General features: G+C 46.0%; 2 protein-coding genes across 14 annotated transcripts in view; one reads left to right on the top strand and one right to left on the bottom strand.

Annotated features, from left to right (window-relative positions):
• Window positions 1–11,014, top strand: part of LOC149301822 (CUGBP Elav-like family member 3-A) — a 67,289-nt gene extending 56,275 nt beyond the window's left edge. For 3 of the 4 annotated variants that reach the window (XM_089483215.1, XM_089483214.1, XM_089483212.1), the window contains 3 exons: window positions 1,120–1,263; window positions 2,654–2,797; window positions 9,883–11,014. In XM_089483215.1, coding sequence (XP_089339341.1) covers window positions 1,120–1,263; window positions 2,654–2,781 — 272 coding nt within the window. In that variant the 3' untranslated portion in view covers window positions 2,782–2,797; window positions 9,883–11,014. Of the gene's footprint in view, window positions 1–1,119; window positions 1,264–2,653; window positions 2,798–6,525; window positions 6,603–9,882 lie in introns of all 4 variants that reach the window. The other variant, XR_016272127.1, reaches the window with a different exon arrangement.
• LOC149301821 (neuronal acetylcholine receptor subunit alpha-7-like) overlaps window positions 2,758–21,149 on the bottom strand; it is a 29,580-nt gene continuing 11,188 nt past the window's right edge. For 5 of the 10 annotated variants that reach the window (XM_089483206.1, XM_089483208.1, XM_089483207.1 and 2 more), the window contains 8 exons: window positions 20,518–20,562; window positions 19,899–20,008; window positions 19,126–19,205; window positions 18,437–18,604; window positions 17,727–17,921; window positions 17,372–17,458; window positions 15,900–16,009; window positions 14,542–15,771 (listed from right to left, as the gene is read on the bottom strand). In XM_089483206.1, coding sequence (XP_089339332.1) covers window positions 15,256–15,771; window positions 15,900–16,009; window positions 17,372–17,458; window positions 17,727–17,921; window positions 18,437–18,604; window positions 19,126–19,205; window positions 19,899–20,008; window positions 20,518–20,562 — 1,311 coding nt within the window. In that variant the 3' untranslated portion in view covers window positions 14,542–15,255. Of the gene's footprint in view, window positions 2,860–3,848; window positions 4,141–5,633; window positions 5,780–7,103; window positions 7,215–8,669; window positions 9,035–14,062; window positions 15,822–15,899; window positions 16,010–17,371; window positions 17,459–17,726; window positions 17,922–18,436; window positions 18,605–19,125; window positions 19,206–19,898; window positions 20,009–20,517; window positions 20,563–21,149 lie in introns of those variants that run through there. The other 5 variants (XR_016272126.1, XR_016272125.1, XM_089483205.1 and 2 more) reach the window with 5 other exon arrangements.

Below are 21,149 nucleotides of genomic sequence, written 5' to 3'. Positions count from 1 at the left end.
GTTGTAGTAGCGGACCCCGACAATCCTCTAGACCAGGGGTGGGCAAAGTGGGGGGCATGGGCCATGCATAGCACCACATTGGGGTCCATAATGCCCCCCAAAATGCCCTCTAGGGAATGTGGAGGACGTTCCATCACAATTGGAGGCCCCTTGGTTCAACAATGCAAATGGGGTGCATCGCCACCAAATCTGTTGGCGTTGGGTTACCATATATACTCAACCGTTAAGTCGACTTCATGTATAAGTTGAGGGCAGTTTCGGGGCCCAAATTAAGGATTTTGACGTAAGTCGAGGGTAAAACTTAGAGGCACGCAACACTAAAGTGATGGTCCCCAAACTGGGCTCTTGAAGAGGTTTCAGGCTTCGTCTCCCAGAATGCTAGGCTATAATGATTTGTCGATCGGATATTTTAAGGAACTAATAGGGATATGTAATTCAGTATTAGTATTTGATTGATTGTTTGGATTGGATTGTATTATTTTAATGATGTAGTCCCGCTTCAATCCATGGAAGAGGTGGGATAAATAAATAAATAAAATAATAATAATAATAATAATAATAATTATTATTATTATTAAATAAAGAGTTAAAGTACAGTATTACATTGACCCATAGATAAGGCGACTCAATTTTGGGGGTCAATTTTGGGATCAAAACGTCTCGACTTATACATGAGTATATACAGTAATTTATGCCCATGAGAGAGGACTATTTTTGAACTAGGGAGTGAGTCGTGCTCACTTCCCGATGTTAATACGAAGCCCCTCTCGGACCTAAAACGGACCACAAACGTGATGAAAATGCCTCCCGTATCTGCTAGAGGACATTTTAAAAGCTTGTTTCACAGCAGCGAGTGCAGTGTTGAGGCGGGTAGGGTCCTCCGAGGTTTTCCGGAGGACCGAAGCAGCCCCCTAGCTTCCCACAGTTGCCCACTCTTGCTCTAGACCTAACGCCAAATTGGAAGGGGATTAAATGTTTTCGCCTCGGCCACGAAACAGAAATGTCAAAGCTGGTTTTCGCAAGGGACCTGGCCCAACTCCCTTAGAGCCAAACCCATTCTCAGCCTACGCTTCTCCCCGTTCCCCCTTGTGTTTTTCTTTCCTGGCCGTCCTTGCGTAGGTCCTGAGGGCTGCAACATCTTCATCTATCACCTGCCGCAGGAGTTCACGGACTCGGAGATCTTGCAGATGTTCCTGCCCTTCGGAAACGTCATCTCCGCCAAAGTCTTCGTGGACCGGGCCACCAACCAGAGCAAATGTTTTGGTATGGGTCGCAATGGGGAGAAGGGGGAAGGAGGAAAAGGCTGGAGTGGAACGTTCCCCCCATTACTAGCAGCTGGGTACCCCTTTCCCCTATTTTGGGAATACACTTGTTGCTCCGTATTCACCAGGGTTAGGGGCACCAGACCCCCGTGAATATGGAAAAACCAGAAATAACAAAAACAATATGTTTTTACATGCGAGGACACCTCTCTAGGAATCTCTAGGTCCTCCGGCGCAACTCTGTGGTCAACGTCCGACAGACACTGACCATAGACACTGGTTTTTCCATATTCACGGGGGTCTGGTGCCGTAGGAGCTACAAACACCTAGTAGAGTATTCTCCCTAGGAATCTCTAAGTCTTTCAATGCAACCTTTAGTTAAAGTTGACCATAGAGTTGCGCCAGAGGAGCTACAAAGGCCTAGTATAGTATTGAGAGGCACAGATCAGCCACCATCACATGAGTGTTTTAACAAACCAAAGTACATTTATCTTCCCTCTAGGAATCTCTAGGTCTTTCAGTGCAACCTTTAGTTAAAGTTGACCATATCATTGCACTGGAGGACCTAGATATCCCTAGAGAGAATATCTTAATCAAATCCACAAATAATCAATCCACAAATATGGAGGGATGAGTGTACTTCTCTCAATGGTGAATGTAATCCCATGGAAATAAAGCTGGATTTAGCCAGTAGGCCCCTGTTCATTTCAATGGTGTCCACATGGAAAAAACTCCCTTGTTGAAAGATTATATTTTGGACTGTGGGATCCTTTCCAGCTTTCAATCCTAACCTACTCCACTCACCGTAGGAACAAATCTATACGCATAACTTTCCCAGAGTATAAACTGAATAAATCCAAGCCCTGTGTGAAACCAAACAGGTTTGGGGGTTTTACACCCAATTACACAAAACAGACCTGTTTTTGTATCACAGTTCGCTGTAATGCAAATATATACCTCTGTTGACAATGTCGATGCATTCCTGGGAACGATGTCTTTCATGGAAAAGTTGGTAGCAGAGGCAGAAATAACACAGAAGGAATAGAAAGAGGGTCTTGCATCACAAAAAAAAAAGGAGAAGAAGAGCAGTTCAACAAGATTCAGCACATTTCTTATCCAAAAATTAACAATATGCACAAGTGGAGTAAACCAAGCAGGTCAGCTAAGTCTTGTAGAAGAAAGAATAATGATCAGAAATCAAGATTGCATAATTTAACCTATGAATTGATAATGATAAGGTTATATATAAGACAGTAGAGCGTCCTCCTACTACTTTCATAACTTTCCAACATGAGGATTAGAAGATATATTATCTCCATCCTGCTCAGTCTGTGAAATCTTAGCAGGCACTTGCCTTCCCTTTTGCTCCATCTTCTTCCTCTCCTCCTCAGGATTTGTAAGTTTCGACAATCCCGCCAGCGCTCAGGCTGCCATCCAGGCCATGAACGGCTTCCAGATTGGGATGAAGCGGCTCAAGGTGCAGCTGAAGCGGCCCAAAGATGCCAACCGGCCGTACTGAACTGGCGCTCCATCAGGTGGGCACCCTCTCCCTCGGTCCCATGGCCCACGGCTCAAGTCGGCCGGAGCCACGGCTGGGCTGTCGGCAGAGAAAAACATAACACAGAGGGAGAAACTGAGCATTTTTGTGCATAGCATGTTCCAGGAAGTCTGTCACCATTTCACTGAGAAGTCAAAGGCTTTCATGGCCAGCATTTGTGAGTTTTTGGGGCTACATGGCCCTGTTCTAGAAGAGTTTCTTCCTGACGTTTCGCCAGCATCTGTGGCTTTGGCATCTTCCGACAATGCCTTCTCTGAAGATGCCAGCCACAGATGCTGGCGAAACGTCAGGAAGAAACTCTTCTAGAACAGGGCCACATAGCCCCGAAAAACCCACAAAAATCTATACAACCACAAGTTATCAATACCTTTTAGTTCTCACTTTGTCCCTGTATGTAGTTCTATGATTGGCACGGAAGGAGAATTGATGGCCAGAAGCAACATCAGACAGTGGTGCCAATGTAAAAAGGTATTAATAAAGAAAAGCAGACATGCTAGGACAGGCTACATTATTAGTAGTAGTAGTAGTACATTTATTTGTATAGCGCCGTAAGCTTTGCATAGCGCTTTACAAAGGAGAGAAAACCACAACCAAAAATAGAAACAAAAGTCTGCCTACGGCTCACAATCTAAAACCACAAGCAAGATTATAAAATGACTAAAATATTACTGCAGAGGTTTGCTTTTGCATGAGCCAGGACTCTGGCTCCTCTTCTTCTCACCATTCTGCCCAGTTAATAAACCCTTTTGCCCCTTGAACTCAGTCTACAGCAACTAAAGGAAGCTAAGGACAAAGAAGGAAAGTGGAATGAGAGAGAAACCGGGACATTTTAAAAGCAGCGGAAAAAGTGGGCCGGTAGAGGATTAACTGGGAATGTCCCTGCAAAATTGGGACACTTGGAGGGTATGCATCCAACTTGGTCCACTTTAGAGCTCAATAAATCATCTCCCTCCAAAGTAAGGTAGTCCACATCTAAGAGTCCCAAATAGTGGCATTCATTCCCCTTCTCCCCAAGTAAATCCACTCACCCAGGCCTGGCCCTGTTGCCCCAGATTTTAGGGGTGAGACTCAGCAGCAAAGCGTTGGAGGGAAGTGGGTTGGGTGGAGAAGAGTCCGGAAATGTCCGTCTGTCACGTGCCTTTGTCCCAATTAACCGTCTCGTTCTCTCGTGTCTGTGTTTCCCATCTTTAGTCTGACACCAGATTTCTCCTGACGTGAATTCTCTTAACATCCGTGGTCCTTTTTGCGTTTTGTTGTTCTCTTCCATGTTGGTGGTGGTGTTTTGGGAAGGAGGCTTATCCAGGGCGACTCTTCTTGTTCCTAAAATATAATTTTGGCCATTAGAGACACAGCTCTTTTAAAAAGGAAAAGTCTAGAAGTGGTGAGGTATGGGGAGGCAGGTTTTCTTTCTGTTCTACTTAACAATTTGGAGACATTTCTGTAATTGTTTCTGTTTGGATGTATTTCACAGAAGGTCTCCACATCCCAAAGGCACCCAGGAGATGAACCAGACAAAGACGGAGTGTATCTCCGTTACAGAATTACAGCAGTTTGATACCACTTTAAATGTCATGGGAATCTTTGGACCTCTGTAGTTCCACTCTCCTGAGCTACTATGATTACACTGCTGGCACCAAACTCCCAATTTCCATAGGATACAGCCATGATACTTAAAGTGGGATTGAACTGTGATACCAAAAGGCAGTAGGGATGGAAAGACCAAATGTTTTGATGAGCCAAAAATTCTCCAACATGGTTGTTCCTCTTCGCGTGTGGGTAGGAAATGTCTGAGGCGACGGCTACCATTTGCAGCTTTCTTTTCAAGGCAGTTTGTAATCTATATATAAGAACTGGTGCTTAGAAAATGTTCCTTTTGGGGATAACAACTTCTACAATTTTTCCACCTGGAGAAATTCTGGGCATTGCCGTCTCCAAAAGGAACTTTTACCGAACTTTGAAAAGACCCAACAAATCTATCCATTTGTAATTCAAGGACTTATGCCCATAGCCTATGTCATTCTGAAGAAATATATCCGAATCAGCCCTAGGTATAACAGCATTTTTAGGTCACGCTGCTACATCTATTGCCAAATAAAGAAAAGGTTTTCTAAAATATTTACTTCTGGACAAGTGGCTTTGGATATTTATTTGAGCCCAGGCTCTTCTTCAAGTTTGCAGGTTCAGCATCCCTGCACCCTTTGAGGACAACAGCTAACTCCATGGTCCTAGGTATATATACCAGAGTGCTTTCTAAGCCCTGGGAGGTTCCTAAGCAAAAAGGAGGAAGATGGAAATGCAGGGAGAGAGATCCTTTTAGTAGTTTGCGCCACTTACTACAGCTGTATAGTTATGTTGGCAGTGTCTAGAGTAGTGGCCAGCTTGACAACCAATTGGAGAGACTGAGAGCCCAGGTGCCCAAAAAGTGGGGACGTTGGAGGACAAAGTTCTCTAGACAGATTGCAAAACCAGAGAGTGGTTCTCAATCCCTTTCATTCCCCGTCAACATTTTGAGGGATCCAAAACTAAGAGTCAGGGTGCATACAAGCATTACTGGCCCTGAAATCATCCAGTAGATCATTTCTTAGATGAATTGGTTCTGGACCCATGTTTCTTAGGACCCGATTCAGCCCTCCAACTGCACCAGTGCTACTCAAAATCGGTGGCCTATGCATATGTGCCAGTCCCTGAACCAACCATTTCCTGGTCCCTAGTGACCTTCCAGGAAAGAAAAGGACTAGTGTAGCCCATGGGCATATAGTGCCAGTCCCTCACCTGATATATCTTAAGAAACACTGGGATTATACAACAACGACCTTAAAACACCAACCTAGGTCACGCTGGGAGATTTCTACGTTTGGTTCTCTCATGTCTTGGCTGCGAAATGGACAAGCCAACCATTCAGGACATTGGCACACGGACGGGTTCTTAGGTGGCACCGACACATTTAGCCTTATGTAGTCTGAAAGCAAAGAAATAGGATGTTAGAAATGGGTAGTTCTAGAGTTTATTTCAATAGCCTCCCCATAGCTTTTGTCCTGTCATATGTGTTGGCCAACCCAGTATAGCTGGAAACCATAGTCCAGACTGTTTTGGGGGAAGACGAAGAGTATGCCAGGTTAGTTTTTAGGCCAATTAGAGGATCTAGTTCCATGATTATCCATGCCATGAAATCAAGTCCCACTTTTTAAAGCTGTCAATAAATCGTATTGTTAGTCCCAACTACAGTTGAACTACTGAATCGAAGGCACCCAAACTCCAAATGGTCCTCAAATACTGTGTGGTTTTGGAAGACTTTGGGGAAGGAAACTGCAAAAATTACTCACTGCGTCCTTGGGGAGAAAGCAGTGAAGAATTTGGATCCCTAGTGAACACCGGTGTAAGTTGCATTAAATTCAATTAAGTCCACTTTAGTTGGGACTAACAAGAGGACACAAGCCAAAAATGCAACACAAATCCATACTTCGATAAGGTCAGGTAAAACTTTGGTCTCTTTTACTGCTCAACTTGGATAGCGTTGTTTCCTTTTGTCCTTTGTTTCTAACCCTTGTCTAGCGGAAGCTCTAGAATGCAAAGGGGGAAGGGGGAAGCGTTGGTTTTATTGATCTGTTATTTAAGGGGATTACACACCCACCAAAAACTGAACGAGAAACCAAACTCCCGTTTTCTTTCTTTGCTGCGCGCCCACCTCCCCGCCTCCCTCGGCAGGGGTCCAAACATATCTTGAGACGACTCTGTTGTAAGCCACCCTTCGCTGTCGCGGGAGACCTAGCTCCGTCCCCCTTGTAAGTTGCATCCTTATTGGAATGAACAAAACCAGTGGTTGTATTCTTTCTTCTTATTCTTCTTATTTATTTGGAAAGACAAAACAAAAACGTCATGTGATCCGAGTTGCACTCTTTTTGCATGACGTCTGCGTGAACTAGCATTTTAACTGGATGTGCCGTGAGTTTCTGGAACGTAGTTTTCGTTTGGTGAAGTACCACCTCCCCTCGCTCCTCTCCTTTCCCCTTGCCGTGGGCGCCATACGCATACACACACAGACACACTCTTGCACACATGCTTGCAAATGCACACATGCATAACCGCCCAAACCCAACGCCCGACGAAACTCGGCGCAGTTTTGGACTTGTGGGACTTTGCCCATGGCTCCCATTTCTGCCCTATCCGACACGCTACTCTCTCCCCTTCTCCAACACCTGTATTTGTTCAGTCACCTTGAATCCACTGTTGTTACCGTATTGCTGTGGGCTGTATATCTATATCTATTTATATGATTTCCTTGCCTGTGCCGTGTTTGCTTGTCTGTATGGTTTCCTTTCTTCCTTTCCTTTCTTCTTTTCCTCAGGCGCCTTGGCTGGTGGTGCTGTGTGGTTGTTGGTTTGTGGCTTTTCATCCTGTGGGCAAAATGTATTTTGAAAGACAGCATCTCATCGCTTCCACATTCCCGTCCCGGCCATTTCTCCCTTTGCCACGTTCCCAACCGATCTTCCAAATTGTGATAAAAAGGTGACAAACTACCCCCGGAATGAACTCAAAGGCTTTCATGGTCGGCATCCATAGATTGTTGTGGGTTTTTTGGGCGATGTGGCCATGTCCTAGAAGAGTTTGTTCCTGACGTTTCAACAGCATCCGTGGCTGGCATCTTCAGAGGATGGCGAAACGTCACGAATAAATTCTTCCAGAACATGGCCACATAGCCCAAAACACCCACGAAAATCTACCCCCCCAAGTATTTCTAGTGGTGAAACTCAAGCTCGTCTCTCAGAAAGGAGAATACAGTCAGGCATCTGTGTCCACGGATTCTTCATCCATGGATTCAAGCATCCACAGCTTGAAAATAGTCAAATATATATATATATATGCATTTGGAAAAAAACACCCCCAAAGCTTGATTTTTGCCATTTTATATGAGTACCTCTGTTTTACTACCCCATTTTACTTAATGGGACTTGAGCAGCCATAGATTTTGGTACCCACAGGGGTTCCTGGAACCAAACCCCAACAGATACCAAGGGCCCAAATGGAATGACATGTTAAAAACATTTCTGCAAGTAAGACATTAGACATGGAGGTGGACCACTGTAAAGGGATGCATGATGGCAGGATGGGCAACTGTGGGATGCTCTGGAGCGCCACACTCCTCTAATGTGCTCGTTCCACAAAAAATTAAAATTTTGCCTCCAAACACCCATTAAAGAATATAGGGGAACTTTCTAGCCTCCCAAGCCCTTTTCTAACTACACAGAGTGAACAGAAGTCCCTTTCTGTTTCCAAAAAAAAGGGCTCTCCCATGCCTGATATGATCCAGAGGATCAAAAATGTGCCCAAAAGGCTGCTTCAATGGTGTCTATTATGTATCTTCTCCCTTCAGCTCCAGATCTCAGAACTGACGCACATGGAGTGAGACCACAGTACTTTACCCCCATAAAATGCAACCATGTCCAGGATTGTCTCAATATGTGCCTTCAAGTTGATCCCAACTTATGGCAGCCCCATCCTAGAGTTTCCTTGGCAAGAGTTATTCCAAGGAGGTTTTTCCTCTGAAGCTGAGAGAAGGTGGGCATCCCTTAAATGGCCCTTCTCTCTCAAGTGGCAAAGGGAAGCCCTTCAACCCTGAGAAGGAGGAACTGTGCTCACAGATCCAGTGGCCTTCTCTCCCTCCAAAACTGAGTCCTCTTCCACTTGGATTGCATGCCTGCCTGTCCCACCTATTTGCCCTCCTTTCACCCCAACTTCCGTCCCGCCCAGCCCCCAACCTATGCATGGGACACCCCCTTCCTACAACCACTTCCCACCTTCTCGGAACCCTCTTTGGGTTCCCTGCCATCCCCATCGCTCGCCATACATACCCAATGGATCACTCCATCCGCAGCAAGTGCTCCCGCCTATGGGAATCCCCATGCCAACATGTTGCCTGGCCAGTGAGCTCCTTCGCAAATGAGAATCTGAAAGCTTCCAAAGGCTTCTTTCTCTCTCTCTCTCTCTCTCTCTCTCTCTCCTTTTATTTTTTGTCGTCGTCGTCGTTCTTGTCACCGTCGTCGTGGGTTTTCTCCTGTGTTTTTGCTTTCTTTCTGTTGTTGTCGTTGGTGCGTATGTGTGTCTGTATTTCTAGTCGCTAAACAGCATCGTGGCAGTGGGCAGGGGAGCTGTAGCCGATGCCAAGCGGACACCCGACCCCTTCAGCCGTGGGCTCCATAGGGCACTTCTGTGGGGTCTGCAAGCGTTAGCATTACAATATTAAAACAAGAGGAGCCACATTAAGACAGGTCAATCTTTCCTGCTTCCACCTTCCGCCCCAGCTCCCACAACTACTGCAATTTTTAAAGGATCTTTTTCGATCACCTAACAGTCTGGCCTGGCAGAACGCTGAATTTAAAGGGTGGAGAGGCAAGGAATCCGATTAAAAGAATACCATTAAGGTCAAACAAGTTTTGGCGATAGAGGTAGGAACCGCCTCCAAACAATTTGTTAAGAGGAAACGATTATGAATTAGAAATACTTGCCTCTCAGGCCCTACAGAGTTAGGGCGAGACAGACAAAGCGGAGGACAGATTTGGGCCCCCTCCTTGATCTCAAAAGTGAGACTCCGGTAAGTCAGGTTCCTGGACAAGGCCTGGGTCCCTCCACTGCCATCTTGGATTCTTTCCGCTCCCTCGGGGGAAAGGACAGCATGGCAGGAGGAGATCTTGGGTAAGACCCTCGGTGGGTGCCTTGCGCTCGGAGGCCGGCTGCTGGAATCCTGGGGTGTTCAAAAGTGACCCCTCAAAACAGGAGAGGGGGAAACAGGGGGGTGAGAGAAGGAAATTTTGCACGCTTGGGAAAGTTAAACCATTTGGCAGATTCTCCATCCCATTGCGGACAAAACAGAGGGGCAGAAGTGGTGGAACCAGAGACCGAACCCAGGATTCCAGCCAAACCATCCTCCTTTCTCTGCATGTCCTAGGCTCCAGGCACCTCCCTGTCTGTAATGCAGCAAGGAAAGGAAAAATATTTAACATATTCCATTTCTCTGTTCTTTTTTCTTCTTCTTCTCTTCCTTCCCTCTCGTTTTTCCTCCATTAGGTCTGGAGCTCAATAGAGGAGCAATGTCCCGTCCCTCCCTTTCGATTCTCTATCCCCTTCCTACTCCCTATTTCCCCCTCTTCCTGCTTTCTTCTTCACCCCCATAGATCATGGAAAGTGACTTCGTTCACAAGACCCAAGGGGGACCACGCTTTCCTCGCTGGCTCGAAAGATCCTCAAGACGCACTGATCCACTCCTCTGTCTTTGTGAGAATAAGAATTCGGTATTGGACAGGCTTAATCCTCCCACCTCCCTTGCCGCTGCCTCCACTTGGATCCTTGCTCCACCGCACCCCCCAAAACAACCAAGGCGCACTGCATGGGGGCAGTCGGTGTCAACAAGCGATGCCCCCAACCCAGGAACATCCTTCGATAACAGAAGCTCGAATCGAGAGATACAAAGCTGGGACGATGAGATCCTTTTTCAACACAGTCTCTCTTGATAGGAAAGCTTGGAAGGCTGTACATGGGGCCAATCTAGAGAGGAACGTAACCACCTTTGGGGTCCAGATTTCCACCAGTGTGGTTCTTTTGCACTACCTGGCACCAAAGGGGAGAGCGATAGTATGGCTATAGGTACAGACCACTGCAGGACCACTCATCTGTCCTTCAGACTGAGTCAGAAAAGCTTTCCTAACCACCCAAAGGAATATAATATTGGTCAAGAGTACCCCCTGTTGCAGGGAAGGTGAAAAGATCCAAAAGTAGAAAGGGTTCCCAGTTTGGATTGTATTAGATACTGGAAAACAGGGCTGGGGGGGAATGTTGTGGGCACCCCAACATGGCTTTTGCCCTTTTCCCTTTCCTCATCCAATGTTGCATCTGGATTGGACCCGGGTCCTCCTATCCTTTATAGCAGTGGTTCTCAACCTTCCTAATGCAGCGACCCTTTAATGCACTTCTTCATGTTGTGGCGACCCCAAACCATAACATTGTGGTGTCTCGGTTCCTAAGACCATTAGGAAATATGTGTTTTCCGATGGTCATAGGTGACCCCTGCGAAAGGGTCGTTCGACCCCAAAGGGGTTGCAATCCACAGGTTGAGAACCACTGCTTTATAGGATAAAACCCACATTTAACTAAGCCAACCCATTTTTCTCTGAGCAACCTGGGATCATGTCTCCCAATGGTCAGAGAGCTTGCAGTCACCGGCAATGCTCCCGCTTTTTGGGAGTGACGTCCTTTTAACCCACAACAAACAGAGATGTGCAAAAATTTAAATGCCCATTTTCTGACACAGAGAGGCATCACATACTGATGTAGTGTGTAAAGTGGTTTAAAGAAGCAGGAGTCCCCACAGGGAAAGAAGTTGGCAGCGCTGTCCCATACACACTTGCCCGTTGTGGGACTATCCACTCCCTACACATTTCCCCCTACAGAAGAAAGCTTTCCCATACACTTCTATCTTTGCTTCTCCCACAACCCTGTCCCCTTCCCACAGCCATTGCGGGTGGGCAAAGGACCACATTAGAGCAGAAAGCGCATTTCTCATATTGCAGAAAATGTCCACATACCCATCCGAAGGCTCCTATTCGAGCCTGAGAAATTCACTCAACACAGACATAGAAGCTTTTTAGCCTTGCGCAGCTTTTGGGGACCTCAAATGGCCGCTAAGTGGGACCAAGCTCTACCCCAAACACTTCCCTGGCGCTGTTTGGGACAACAGCAAAGACTACAAAGCAGCGGCACCATTGCCCCCCGCAACCCCAGGTATCTATCATACACACCTCAATTTGTCACTCTACCCACATCGAGATGGAAAGACAAGACAAGGAAGCCACCGTCTCATATTTTAAGATGTCCAGTAGAGAGATCTAGGATAAAAAAAACAGGATTTGCCCCATGTGCCGCCCTCTTTCCCGTCCTGAACTTTCCGACGTTCACAAACCTGTCTGATGGCCAACTTAAAGCCGTTTTGGCCCAAAGAGTTCAAGAGCTCTCTTCCCCAGCCGAACCTTCCCAAGCTTTTCAAATGTCTGAAAACGGCACCCTGTCTTTGATGGCTGCTCCACGCTTAGAAAGGAAGACTTAGCAATTCTGAAGACAAGGCGCAACAAAAACATAACATTTTTTTCATCCAGTTTTGCTACAGGTCATTGCTTTTGCTCAGGCTCCTATCCGTATGAATCCATTTTGTTTCACAGTCGGGTGGAGGCAAACAGTCACCCAAAGCAAAGGAAAAAAACCCTCATCTCTAGACAACTGTCGCGCAATGCTCCAGTTCTGATTTTAGCGCATTTAGGTAGAGCTTTTAAAGCAAGTTAAAAAAAGACTCTGCTCGCCAGAGAGGGTTGCGCAAAGGCAACTCACCAAGATACTAGAAAACAGGGTGTCCTGCCTTAGAATCACAGAATCCTAGAGCTGGAAGGGGCCGCAAAGGCTACCTAGTCCAACCCCGTGCCATGCCAGAATACATAACTAATTCCCGATCTATGGCCCTGTCCAGATGGGTCCTTTGCGGCGCGTCCACGATGTGCTAGGGTTGCCTCGGGGCGGCACATGCACACGTCCTGCAACCCTAGCACGTCATGCCTGCGCCGCAGTTGTGCAGCACCATACATACGGCGCACGCAACTATTGCGTTGCAGCTGCGCTGCCTCTAAATGGCGCTGCACAGTTGCAACGTAACCGCACTGTCTTTGGCGCTTTGCGGCGCCACAAACAGGAGCCGCTTTGGGGAGCTTCTTCTTTGCTGCGCAGGTGCGCTGTGCAATTTGTATGCTGTGGCGCAGCTGTGCAGCAGAGAGAGACGCTGAGGAGGCGCCTCTTTTTGGCGGTCTGTACCCCGCCTTAGCAAAAGTCACTGAAACTCATTCTAAGAAGCGAGTGAATTGTCCACTTCTCCAACAGATCAACACAGTTGGATCTTTCTTTTACCCAACGCCTGTCCTTCTCCCCTGGAATACGCTGCTGTGTCTCAAGTCAATCCTACAAACTCCAAGCAGTCAAAACAGTCTAATAAACCTATTCCTGCAAAGGACTCTCTCCTGCCCCATCAAAGAGGCAAGCTTTCTCCATCCTCCTCCTATTCCCCCGATCCTTACAGCAGACCCTCGAAACCAGATTTGGGGGCATCTCCTTACCTCTCGTCTCTCTATAAAGGCAATGACATAAAACAACGAAACCATCTTAAAACGCGATCTCTGTCCTGCGAACTCAACCAATCCACAAGCACTCAGAAATCAAGGTTCGAACCATAACGAAAGGAAGGAAGGAAATATGTTTACAGTCTCTTTTGTTGATCCGATAATTGTAAATAATTCCATGGTGATTAGCTGCAATTAATTAATTTTTAATAAAAGGGGGGGACTTCGATCCGTCGCCATTTTACCTTTTCTGATTTTAGAGGATTTTTACAAACTTTCTTTTTCTCTCTCTTTCTCTGTCATTCTCTCTCTCCTTCCCCCCCTCCACTTTTATTTTCCCTTCTAAGGGTGGGAGGTGGGTTTACTACTTGGTTGTTTTATTTAGAAGGACAAAAAAGAAAAGGAGGAAGGGGAAAAAAGGAGAAAAAAAACAGATGAACTTTTAGTGATGGGGATTTTAAAGAAAAAAATGAAGAGTTGCATTATATGTTTCAGACGATATCAACGCTTAAGTTATTGATTATTTATTGCTGTTTACTTTTAATAATTTAATTTTTTTCTGTCTAAATAAAAGAACTGAAAAGCAAATACGAACTACGGTACGTTGCTGTCACTTTGGGGTGTTGTAGTGATATAGGGCCAAGCTCTCCTAAGAAAGACATAGGTATCAAATTTTACAAGTATTTTTCCCATGTCCAGGGAACGGAAAGGATATCAATTTATTAACTTTTTAATTTTATTATCCTGGATGGTTCAACATTATGGTTGTTCTCTCCTGGACACCACTTTGAAGAGAAGCATGGATTTGAAGGCTCATAGTCTGATTCCCTACTCAGCCATGAAGCCCACTGGGCCAGTCACATACTGTATATACTCATGTATAAGTCTAGAGGTTTAGGTCCAAAAAATGACCCCAAAAACCTGAGTCGACTTATCCAGGGGTCAATGTAAGTACTGTATCTTGGCTCTTATTTAAAAGGAGGAATGATCTCCAAGTGAAAGGCAAGAGTATAATCTGCCCTGGAAGCACCAACCCTCTCTATCCTCTTATCCATCCAGTGATAAGAGTGAGCTGAAATTTTGTAGGTTCTTTGACATTGTTTTGGTTTGCTTCATCCTTTTGATCCCTTTGCTATATGCCGCTAAGTTTTACAGTCGATTTATCCATGGGGTCATGTCAATATCCATAATTTTGGCCCCAAACTTGCCCTTGACTTATACAGGAGATCGACTTATAGTTGAGTATATACAGTACTCTCAATTAAGGCAATGGCTGAACAAATCGCACCAAGAAAACCCCATGATAGGTTCTACTTAGGGTCACCGCAAGTCAGAAACAACCTGAAGGCACACAACAACAAATCCAAATATCATCAGCATAGAAGGTTACGCACTGTAATGTTTGAGGCCACACTCAAAAATGCTTTGTTACTACATTATAGTAATGGGTACTGAAACTTCAGGGATCCCTCCTTCCCCAAATTAACACATTATCTAGATTTTAAGGAGCCAAGGCATTTGAAACAAAAGGAAACCCATTCTCAGCAGCGCTACTAGTGTTGCAAAAAAAAAAAAGCACTCTCCTATCTCAAAGTGCTTCAGATATTTTATTGCATCATGTCTTCACCACAACACCATGAGAGACAGGCTAGGTATGTTTTCACTTTACATCCCTGGACTTTGGGAAGAGGGACCGTGTCCAAGGCTTGGATCTCCGGACTACAATCCATCCTTTCCCTGGAGATGTATCTGGACTGAGTTTTCCTTTGCCACAACTACCTCTAAATTGTTTCCCACTCCAAATATAAAGAGCTCGGTGTTTCCGAATGTTTTGAATTCACAAGAGTTGAAAATACGGTTCCACAAGCTTAGGCAGGTTGACAAAAAGAATCAAAAGTGATGAGTTCTGAGGACAATTTAGAGTCTGAAGGCCTTGGCCGTAAGAACAACAAAAGATTCAGATTTTGGAGAGGGAAGTAGGCATCGGTTTTGTCGTCCAGAGATACCAAATGGGGCTTGATAGACAGCATTCACAGCCTGGAAAAGTTACCCGCCATGCTGGCTGGGGGGTCCTGGGACTTGTCCAAAAGTAACTTTTCCAAACTCAACCTGGTAATATCGGCAGTGGCACTGCATATATGACCCGCTATCCTCCATTTAGCCTGTTTTGTTATGCTTCCCAGGATGTCAACCTATCCTCTTGCTAAGGGAGAGCAAGTCACTTTGGACAGGCCTCTTCTGACAAACAGACCTTAGTGGGACCCACCATTTTGTTTCCCAAGACCAGTCACAGGAAATCCTTAGTAATGGCCTCCGCAAAGTTGGGGGCAGCCATGAGGATGCCGATGGAGCAGACAATGTGGATGAGGGCAAAGGTGACCAGGCAGAGGCGGTCGACGACAGCCGCCGCAAACTTCCACTGGCTACAAGCAGCCTGAGCGGCGTCCCGTCCCCGGAAACACTGTGCCACGTAACGCAACTCCTCCAAGATGTGGCCTAGTTCAGGGCTGGAGAGTAGCTCCTCCGGGGTGGAGGCCTGAAACTCAGGGGATGGAAGGAAAGGCCGGGGGACGTCAGGGGGTTTGGTGGGGAATGCTGCCGTTGGGACGCCCATGTAAGCAAGGCTGCCGTTGTTGATGGGGACGACAGGGGCAGCCTGCTGGGTTGGTGTGCCTCCCCCTTCGCTGTTTTCCGAACTGCAACTCAGCAGACTGGGGGTGCAGTGGGGCCGCCCCACTGGCTCCTCCCCTGGTTGGCGCATGCGCAACAGCCAAGCACCCCAACGCAACACCACCACCTGCACCTGTGCGGAAGCAAGCCAAAGAGAGAAAGAGAAGAAAATAGTAGAAAATACTGTGAAGAGACCAGTGAGACTGTTAAGATTTCACAGAGTAAGGATACCAAGAATTCCAAATTAGAAATGAACCTTACCCATCTTGGCATGCACCCGCCATCAGGGTCGTGGTGATGGTACTGGAGCACAAAGACTGTGGCCACCACCGAGAGAGCCACCATGCCCATGGTTGTGGCGAAGTATTGCCCTGGAGCGGGGAGAGAGGAATTGAATGCATCTCAGACCCAGGGATATAGCAGCCATGTTGCTTTTTTTTACTACACTCGAGATAAAATTCCTCTACTGTTCTTACCAGTACCCAACACACGAGTCAAGATGCAACAAGTGCACACAGCGCTACATGCACAGTACTGCATCCTTCTACTATTGGCACATATGAAGCCCCGGGAGGGGTTGGAAGTAAAGGGGGAAGGCATTCAGATATAGAGAGGCAAGTGGTCTCAGTTCATGGGGGTGGCGGGAAGTGAAGGTGTGCTCTCACATGGAGCGCACTTAACTTTTCCTTCCTCCACTTTGTTATCTCAATCACCATCCTTCTGTCTTCTATGTTCAGCAGCTGCCACCTCTGGGGGCAAGACACTGCCAAATGTGGGGAGTTTCTGGACAGAGCGCAAAGGCAAGAGAATAGCTGCCTGTGTCTTTTACATGAGTGCAAGTCAGTACCATGATGTTGGCCACAAAACAGCAATTCTCAGGGCAAACCCATGGAAGAAGAGGCCTACCAATGGATTTGAATCAAGGACATCCATGCTGGACCTCCAAGTACTTCCCCACCAACATTTCACTGATGGGAAATGTGTGTCCAGGTAACATCAGTGTGTGTCCAAGATGGCCAAAGTTAGTAATGAGGAAACTAAAGACACAAACTAGGAAAGGTTGCATCAGTTTGCTTTTGCCTAAGCCTCCTTTCCTATCCTCCTTGCTGAGTTAATGGAGTGCAAACTACTTCTGCACTTTAAACTCAGTCTGCAGCAATGGAAGTAAGCCGGCGACAAAGGTGGGAGTGGGAGGAGGAGAGAGAAACCAGGACACCATAAAACCAGCTGAGATGACAGAGGATTGATTTGGACTGTCCCTGCCAAACTGGGATAGCCTGAGGGTAAACATTTACAGAAACTCCTTATCTCAGAGGCTCAGTTGCTTATCCCTTGGCTGGCAATCAAACCAAATTCCCATCACTAGACATACTGGGAGCCCTTGAGCTGAGATGCCAAGGCTGGTCGAAGATTAAGTTCCAAAGGTTATATAGTGCATAATCAAAGAAAATCAAAGTGTGCAAGTGTGGCCACTGCTAAAATCTATGCACTGTGCAAGCTGGGGGGAAAACCACTCCCTCATTTTCTTTCCAACCTTCCTATACTTTCCCAGTATGCAAAAAAAGGATCCAGAAAGGTCACTAATACACATGAATATTTTCATGCCACTGGCTGTTAATGAGTTCGATCATGCTGCTAAGAAGGACTCCAAAACTCATCTCCTTGGTGGCGGTGGTCCAGATGACTACACTGTCCCCACCCAACTGGTTCTTACTGGGCCCTCCATTGCGTACCTATAAGTGGGATGGAGTCCGAGGTGGCGGGCATGACCTCTGCCACAAGCAGCATGAAAACGGTGAGCGAAAGGAGGACGGTGATGCCTGAGAGAAGAAGACAAGAGAGAGAGAGAGAGAGAGAGATTACTACCTCACAGAGCAGACAGGAGCATTAGCAAGACTGTGTCAGGAACCAAGGAGGCACATTGTTTGATTTGTCTTCAGTTTGGTATCAATAGTAACCAATCACCCAATATGGGTAACTTTAGGGCTGCCATAAATTGGAAACAACCTGAAGGCACACAACAACAACAACAACAGCAACAAACATTCTTCTTCCCCACCCATTCCCATTGGACCATGAGAGCTTTACCCAGTGAAATCTTCTCTCCAGAATCAGCTGGCAAAAGGAAGACCAGGAAGGTCATGGCGGAGAGGAGTAAGCAGGGGACCAGCATGTTGAGGGCATAATACAGAGTGCGCCGGCGCATGGTCACGGCGAAGGTGACATCTAGATAGGGCTCCCGACAACATTCGTAGAAAACCTTGTTCTGAGTGCCAGGTACACCTATAAGGAAGGCGGGTGGGGAACATAGGGGTGTTGCTATCAGTGGGAGTACCCTTATGGAAAAGTATCCAAACCTGAGAATTAAAAATGAGAATTCCTCTTTGCAGGTTATGAGATGGGAAATGTTCCTCAAATCCAGTCTCAGAACTGTGAAAGCAGTACAAGCAACCTATCCTCTGACAATTCTTTCCCCATGCCATCAAACTACATCTCTGGCGGCCATGCTGTTCAATAAGAAAGTGGTTTATAAAGATGTAAAATGCTTTTGATTTTTGCATCACGTATGCTACCTATATTTTAAAAATGCCCCATTTCCAGGTGGTTCAGTTAATCTACATATATACCAAGTTTTAGCTTTCTAGCCATGGTAATGCTAACTACTGAAACAATACAGTTTGTCAGTCTGGTATTTTTGCACAAGAAAACAAAGTGATGGACGGAAGTGACATAAAGGGAATGAAGGGTCCATGAGTGTACAGAACGGCCGAGGGTTCGGCGGAGGGGTCCTTCCTTACCCATAAGGTCCCATTCACCATTGGCAACGTAGCCGGATGTATCCGTCTCCAGCATGCGCAGGTCCAGGAGCCAGCCATCGTAGGTCCAGGAGCCAAATTTGAGGTCGCACTTCTGGGTGTCGAAGGGGAACCAGCGGACGTCAATCCGGCACGTGCTTTTCAAGATGCCTTGGCAGAAAAAGGGGAGAGGGAGTTAGGAAGAAAACATGCCCAAAGGCAACACAAACCATGAGTATTGCAAAAATTGAAACGGCCTCCCTCACCAAAGTTAAATGGTGACAAAAAGGCAACAGAAGACACAAAGACTGTATTTTAGAACACACACACACACACAAGACACACAATCATACAAGCATTTAAAAATCTGGCAGCAGAGGGAGCCCTTGCATAGTTTATAAAATCTTTTATCATTTAATCATAAATGTCTTGAAAAGGTTTAATCTGTAGAGTATATGTTTTTATCCATCATCTTGAGAGCCTTGGAGAGCTGAAAGCACCTTACAGAAAAAGGGAGATATCCTTCACAGTCATTTGATGTAAATGACATTTCAGAACCTTCAATGTGTTTCTCATATAAGTAGGTTTGCCAAATCTCTGACCACAAGTCCCTACCTTTCATTTTGTCTGTATTTTATTCAAAACAACCTAAGCCCTGTGTGTCGAATGGGGCTCCGCCAAACGCAACTCACCTGGAGGAAGCCATTGGCAATAACCGCTGGAGTTGACCAAGATGTGGGTATGGAAAGTGGAGTCAAACTCTTCGTTGGCACTGGAAGATAGATAGGGGCAAAGATCATAAAACAGACATTGACTCTGTCTGGAAATCATAAGGAAGGACTGTCTTATAAAAGACAGAGGACTAAAGATAAGGGACCAGTATTTAACAGATGAAAATTGGGACAGGTGGAGCCCAGCAACATCAGAGTTTGGTCAAGATGGCCAAAAACTGTTAACAGGAAAGCGTGCACAAACTAGGATACCTTGCAGCAGTTTGCTTTTGCCAGAGCTGACAGGGAAAGGCAAGATTAGGCTTGGCCTGTCCTCTTTCCTCACAGATAAGTTAATGGAGTCCCAACAAGTTTTGCACTTTGAACTCAGTTTGCAGCAACTGAAGTAAGCTGAGGACAAAGCGAAAAACGAAAAGGAAGAGAAACAAACTGGGACTTTTTATAAGCAGCTCAAAAAGCGGGATGGTATGAGATTAACTGGACTTGTCTCTGACAAACTGGGGCAGTTAGAGAGTATGATTCAGTAATAGCCAGAAATACTCCTTTCATTGGAGGCGATCGATCCCCATTTCAAGTAGGAGGCTCGAACATCTCCCAGAGTATTTGAAACCATGAGAGTTGATATGGGAACTAGTTCCTTACAAATCTCACAGACTCCTAGAGGGATCCCTCGTTCCTCTGGCTGTCTCAGGGAACGAACAAGATCACAAAATGCCAGAAAATGTCCCTCTCACCTGTTGTACAAAAGGATGTCAGGCGTCCAGAGACGGTCAGGTGAAAACCGGAGACTCTTCACGCCGGGGTATTCCGATTCATTCCACCGCAAATAATGATCGTACCAATACTGAAGAGAGAGAGAAAACAGCAGTCATGGAGCTTACCAACCATTCTGGGTTGTTTTGCGTTTTAAAAAGAGGGAAGATGCTGCCACTGTTAGCCCCCTTCAATCTGAAGCGACACAAAACATTTATCACAGTGTGACCATTATTTGGGGCAAAAGAGGCGAGCTTGGCAAGAGCTGAGCTCCTAAGTCCAAAAGCCAGCATTATTTGCAAGCAAAAGGAGGCAAACCTTTTAAGAGCTGAGCTGCTAAGTTCAAAAGCCACCATTATTTGGAGGCGAATGAAATAAACTTTGCAGGAGCTGAGCTACTAAGTTCAAAAGCCACTTGTTAAAAAACGATGTGAACTTTGCAAGAGCTGAGAAGCTAAGTACAGAAGCCACCATTATTTGGGTACAAATAAAGTGAACCTTGCGAGAGCTGAGCTGCTAAGTTCAGAAGCACCTTTATTTGTGAGCAAGCAAGATGAGCTTTGCAAGGTGCATCTGGATTCTTTACTCTTTCAAACTTACCATTTGCAGCCAGACGTTGGTGGTCAGGACTTGGTTCTTCTCATCCTACAAACAGAAGAGTGGAAAGGAAAGGGGTTAAGGAACTTGACAGGCCACCTTCTGTACGTTTTGCGAATCTGTAGCTATGGGATGAAAACCGACGTGTTGCCAGTTTAGCCTTCAAAGACAACCTTTGCAATCCAGCTTAAGAGCACAAAACAATCTGTTGGGTCTGTCCTAGAACGACAACCTTTAACTTGTCCATCTTTGAAAGAGCTGGAATGAAAGTATCTAAAGGGCTTTAATGTAAGTATAACATTTGCAAGTGGATGGGAGGAAGAACCATATATACTCGACTATAAGGCGACCGCATGTATAAGTCGAGGGCAAGTTTGGGGGCAGGAATTAAGGATTTTGCTATGACCCGGGGATAAGCTGATTGTAAAACTCAGGGGTGTATAGCAAAGGATCAAAAGGATGAAGCAAACCAAAACAATGTCAAAGAACCTACAAAATTCCAGCTCACTCTTATCGCTGGATGGATAAGAGGATAAAGAGGGTTGGTGCTTCCAGGGCAGATTATACTCTTGCCTTTCACTTGGAGATCATTCCTCCTTTTAAATAAGAGTCAAGATACAGTACTTACATTGACC

Source organism: Sceloporus occidentalis, unplaced genomic scaffold (genome assembly GCF_023333645.1).
Source record: "Sceloporus occidentalis isolate IW3139 unplaced genomic scaffold, rSceOcc1.0.p SCAF_20, whole genome shotgun sequence".
Lineage (NCBI taxonomy): Eukaryota > Metazoa > Chordata > Lepidosauria > Squamata > Phrynosomatidae > Sceloporus > Sceloporus occidentalis.
Note: the sequence above shows the minus strand (reverse complement) of the source record. Positions and strands in the feature narration are given on the sequence as shown.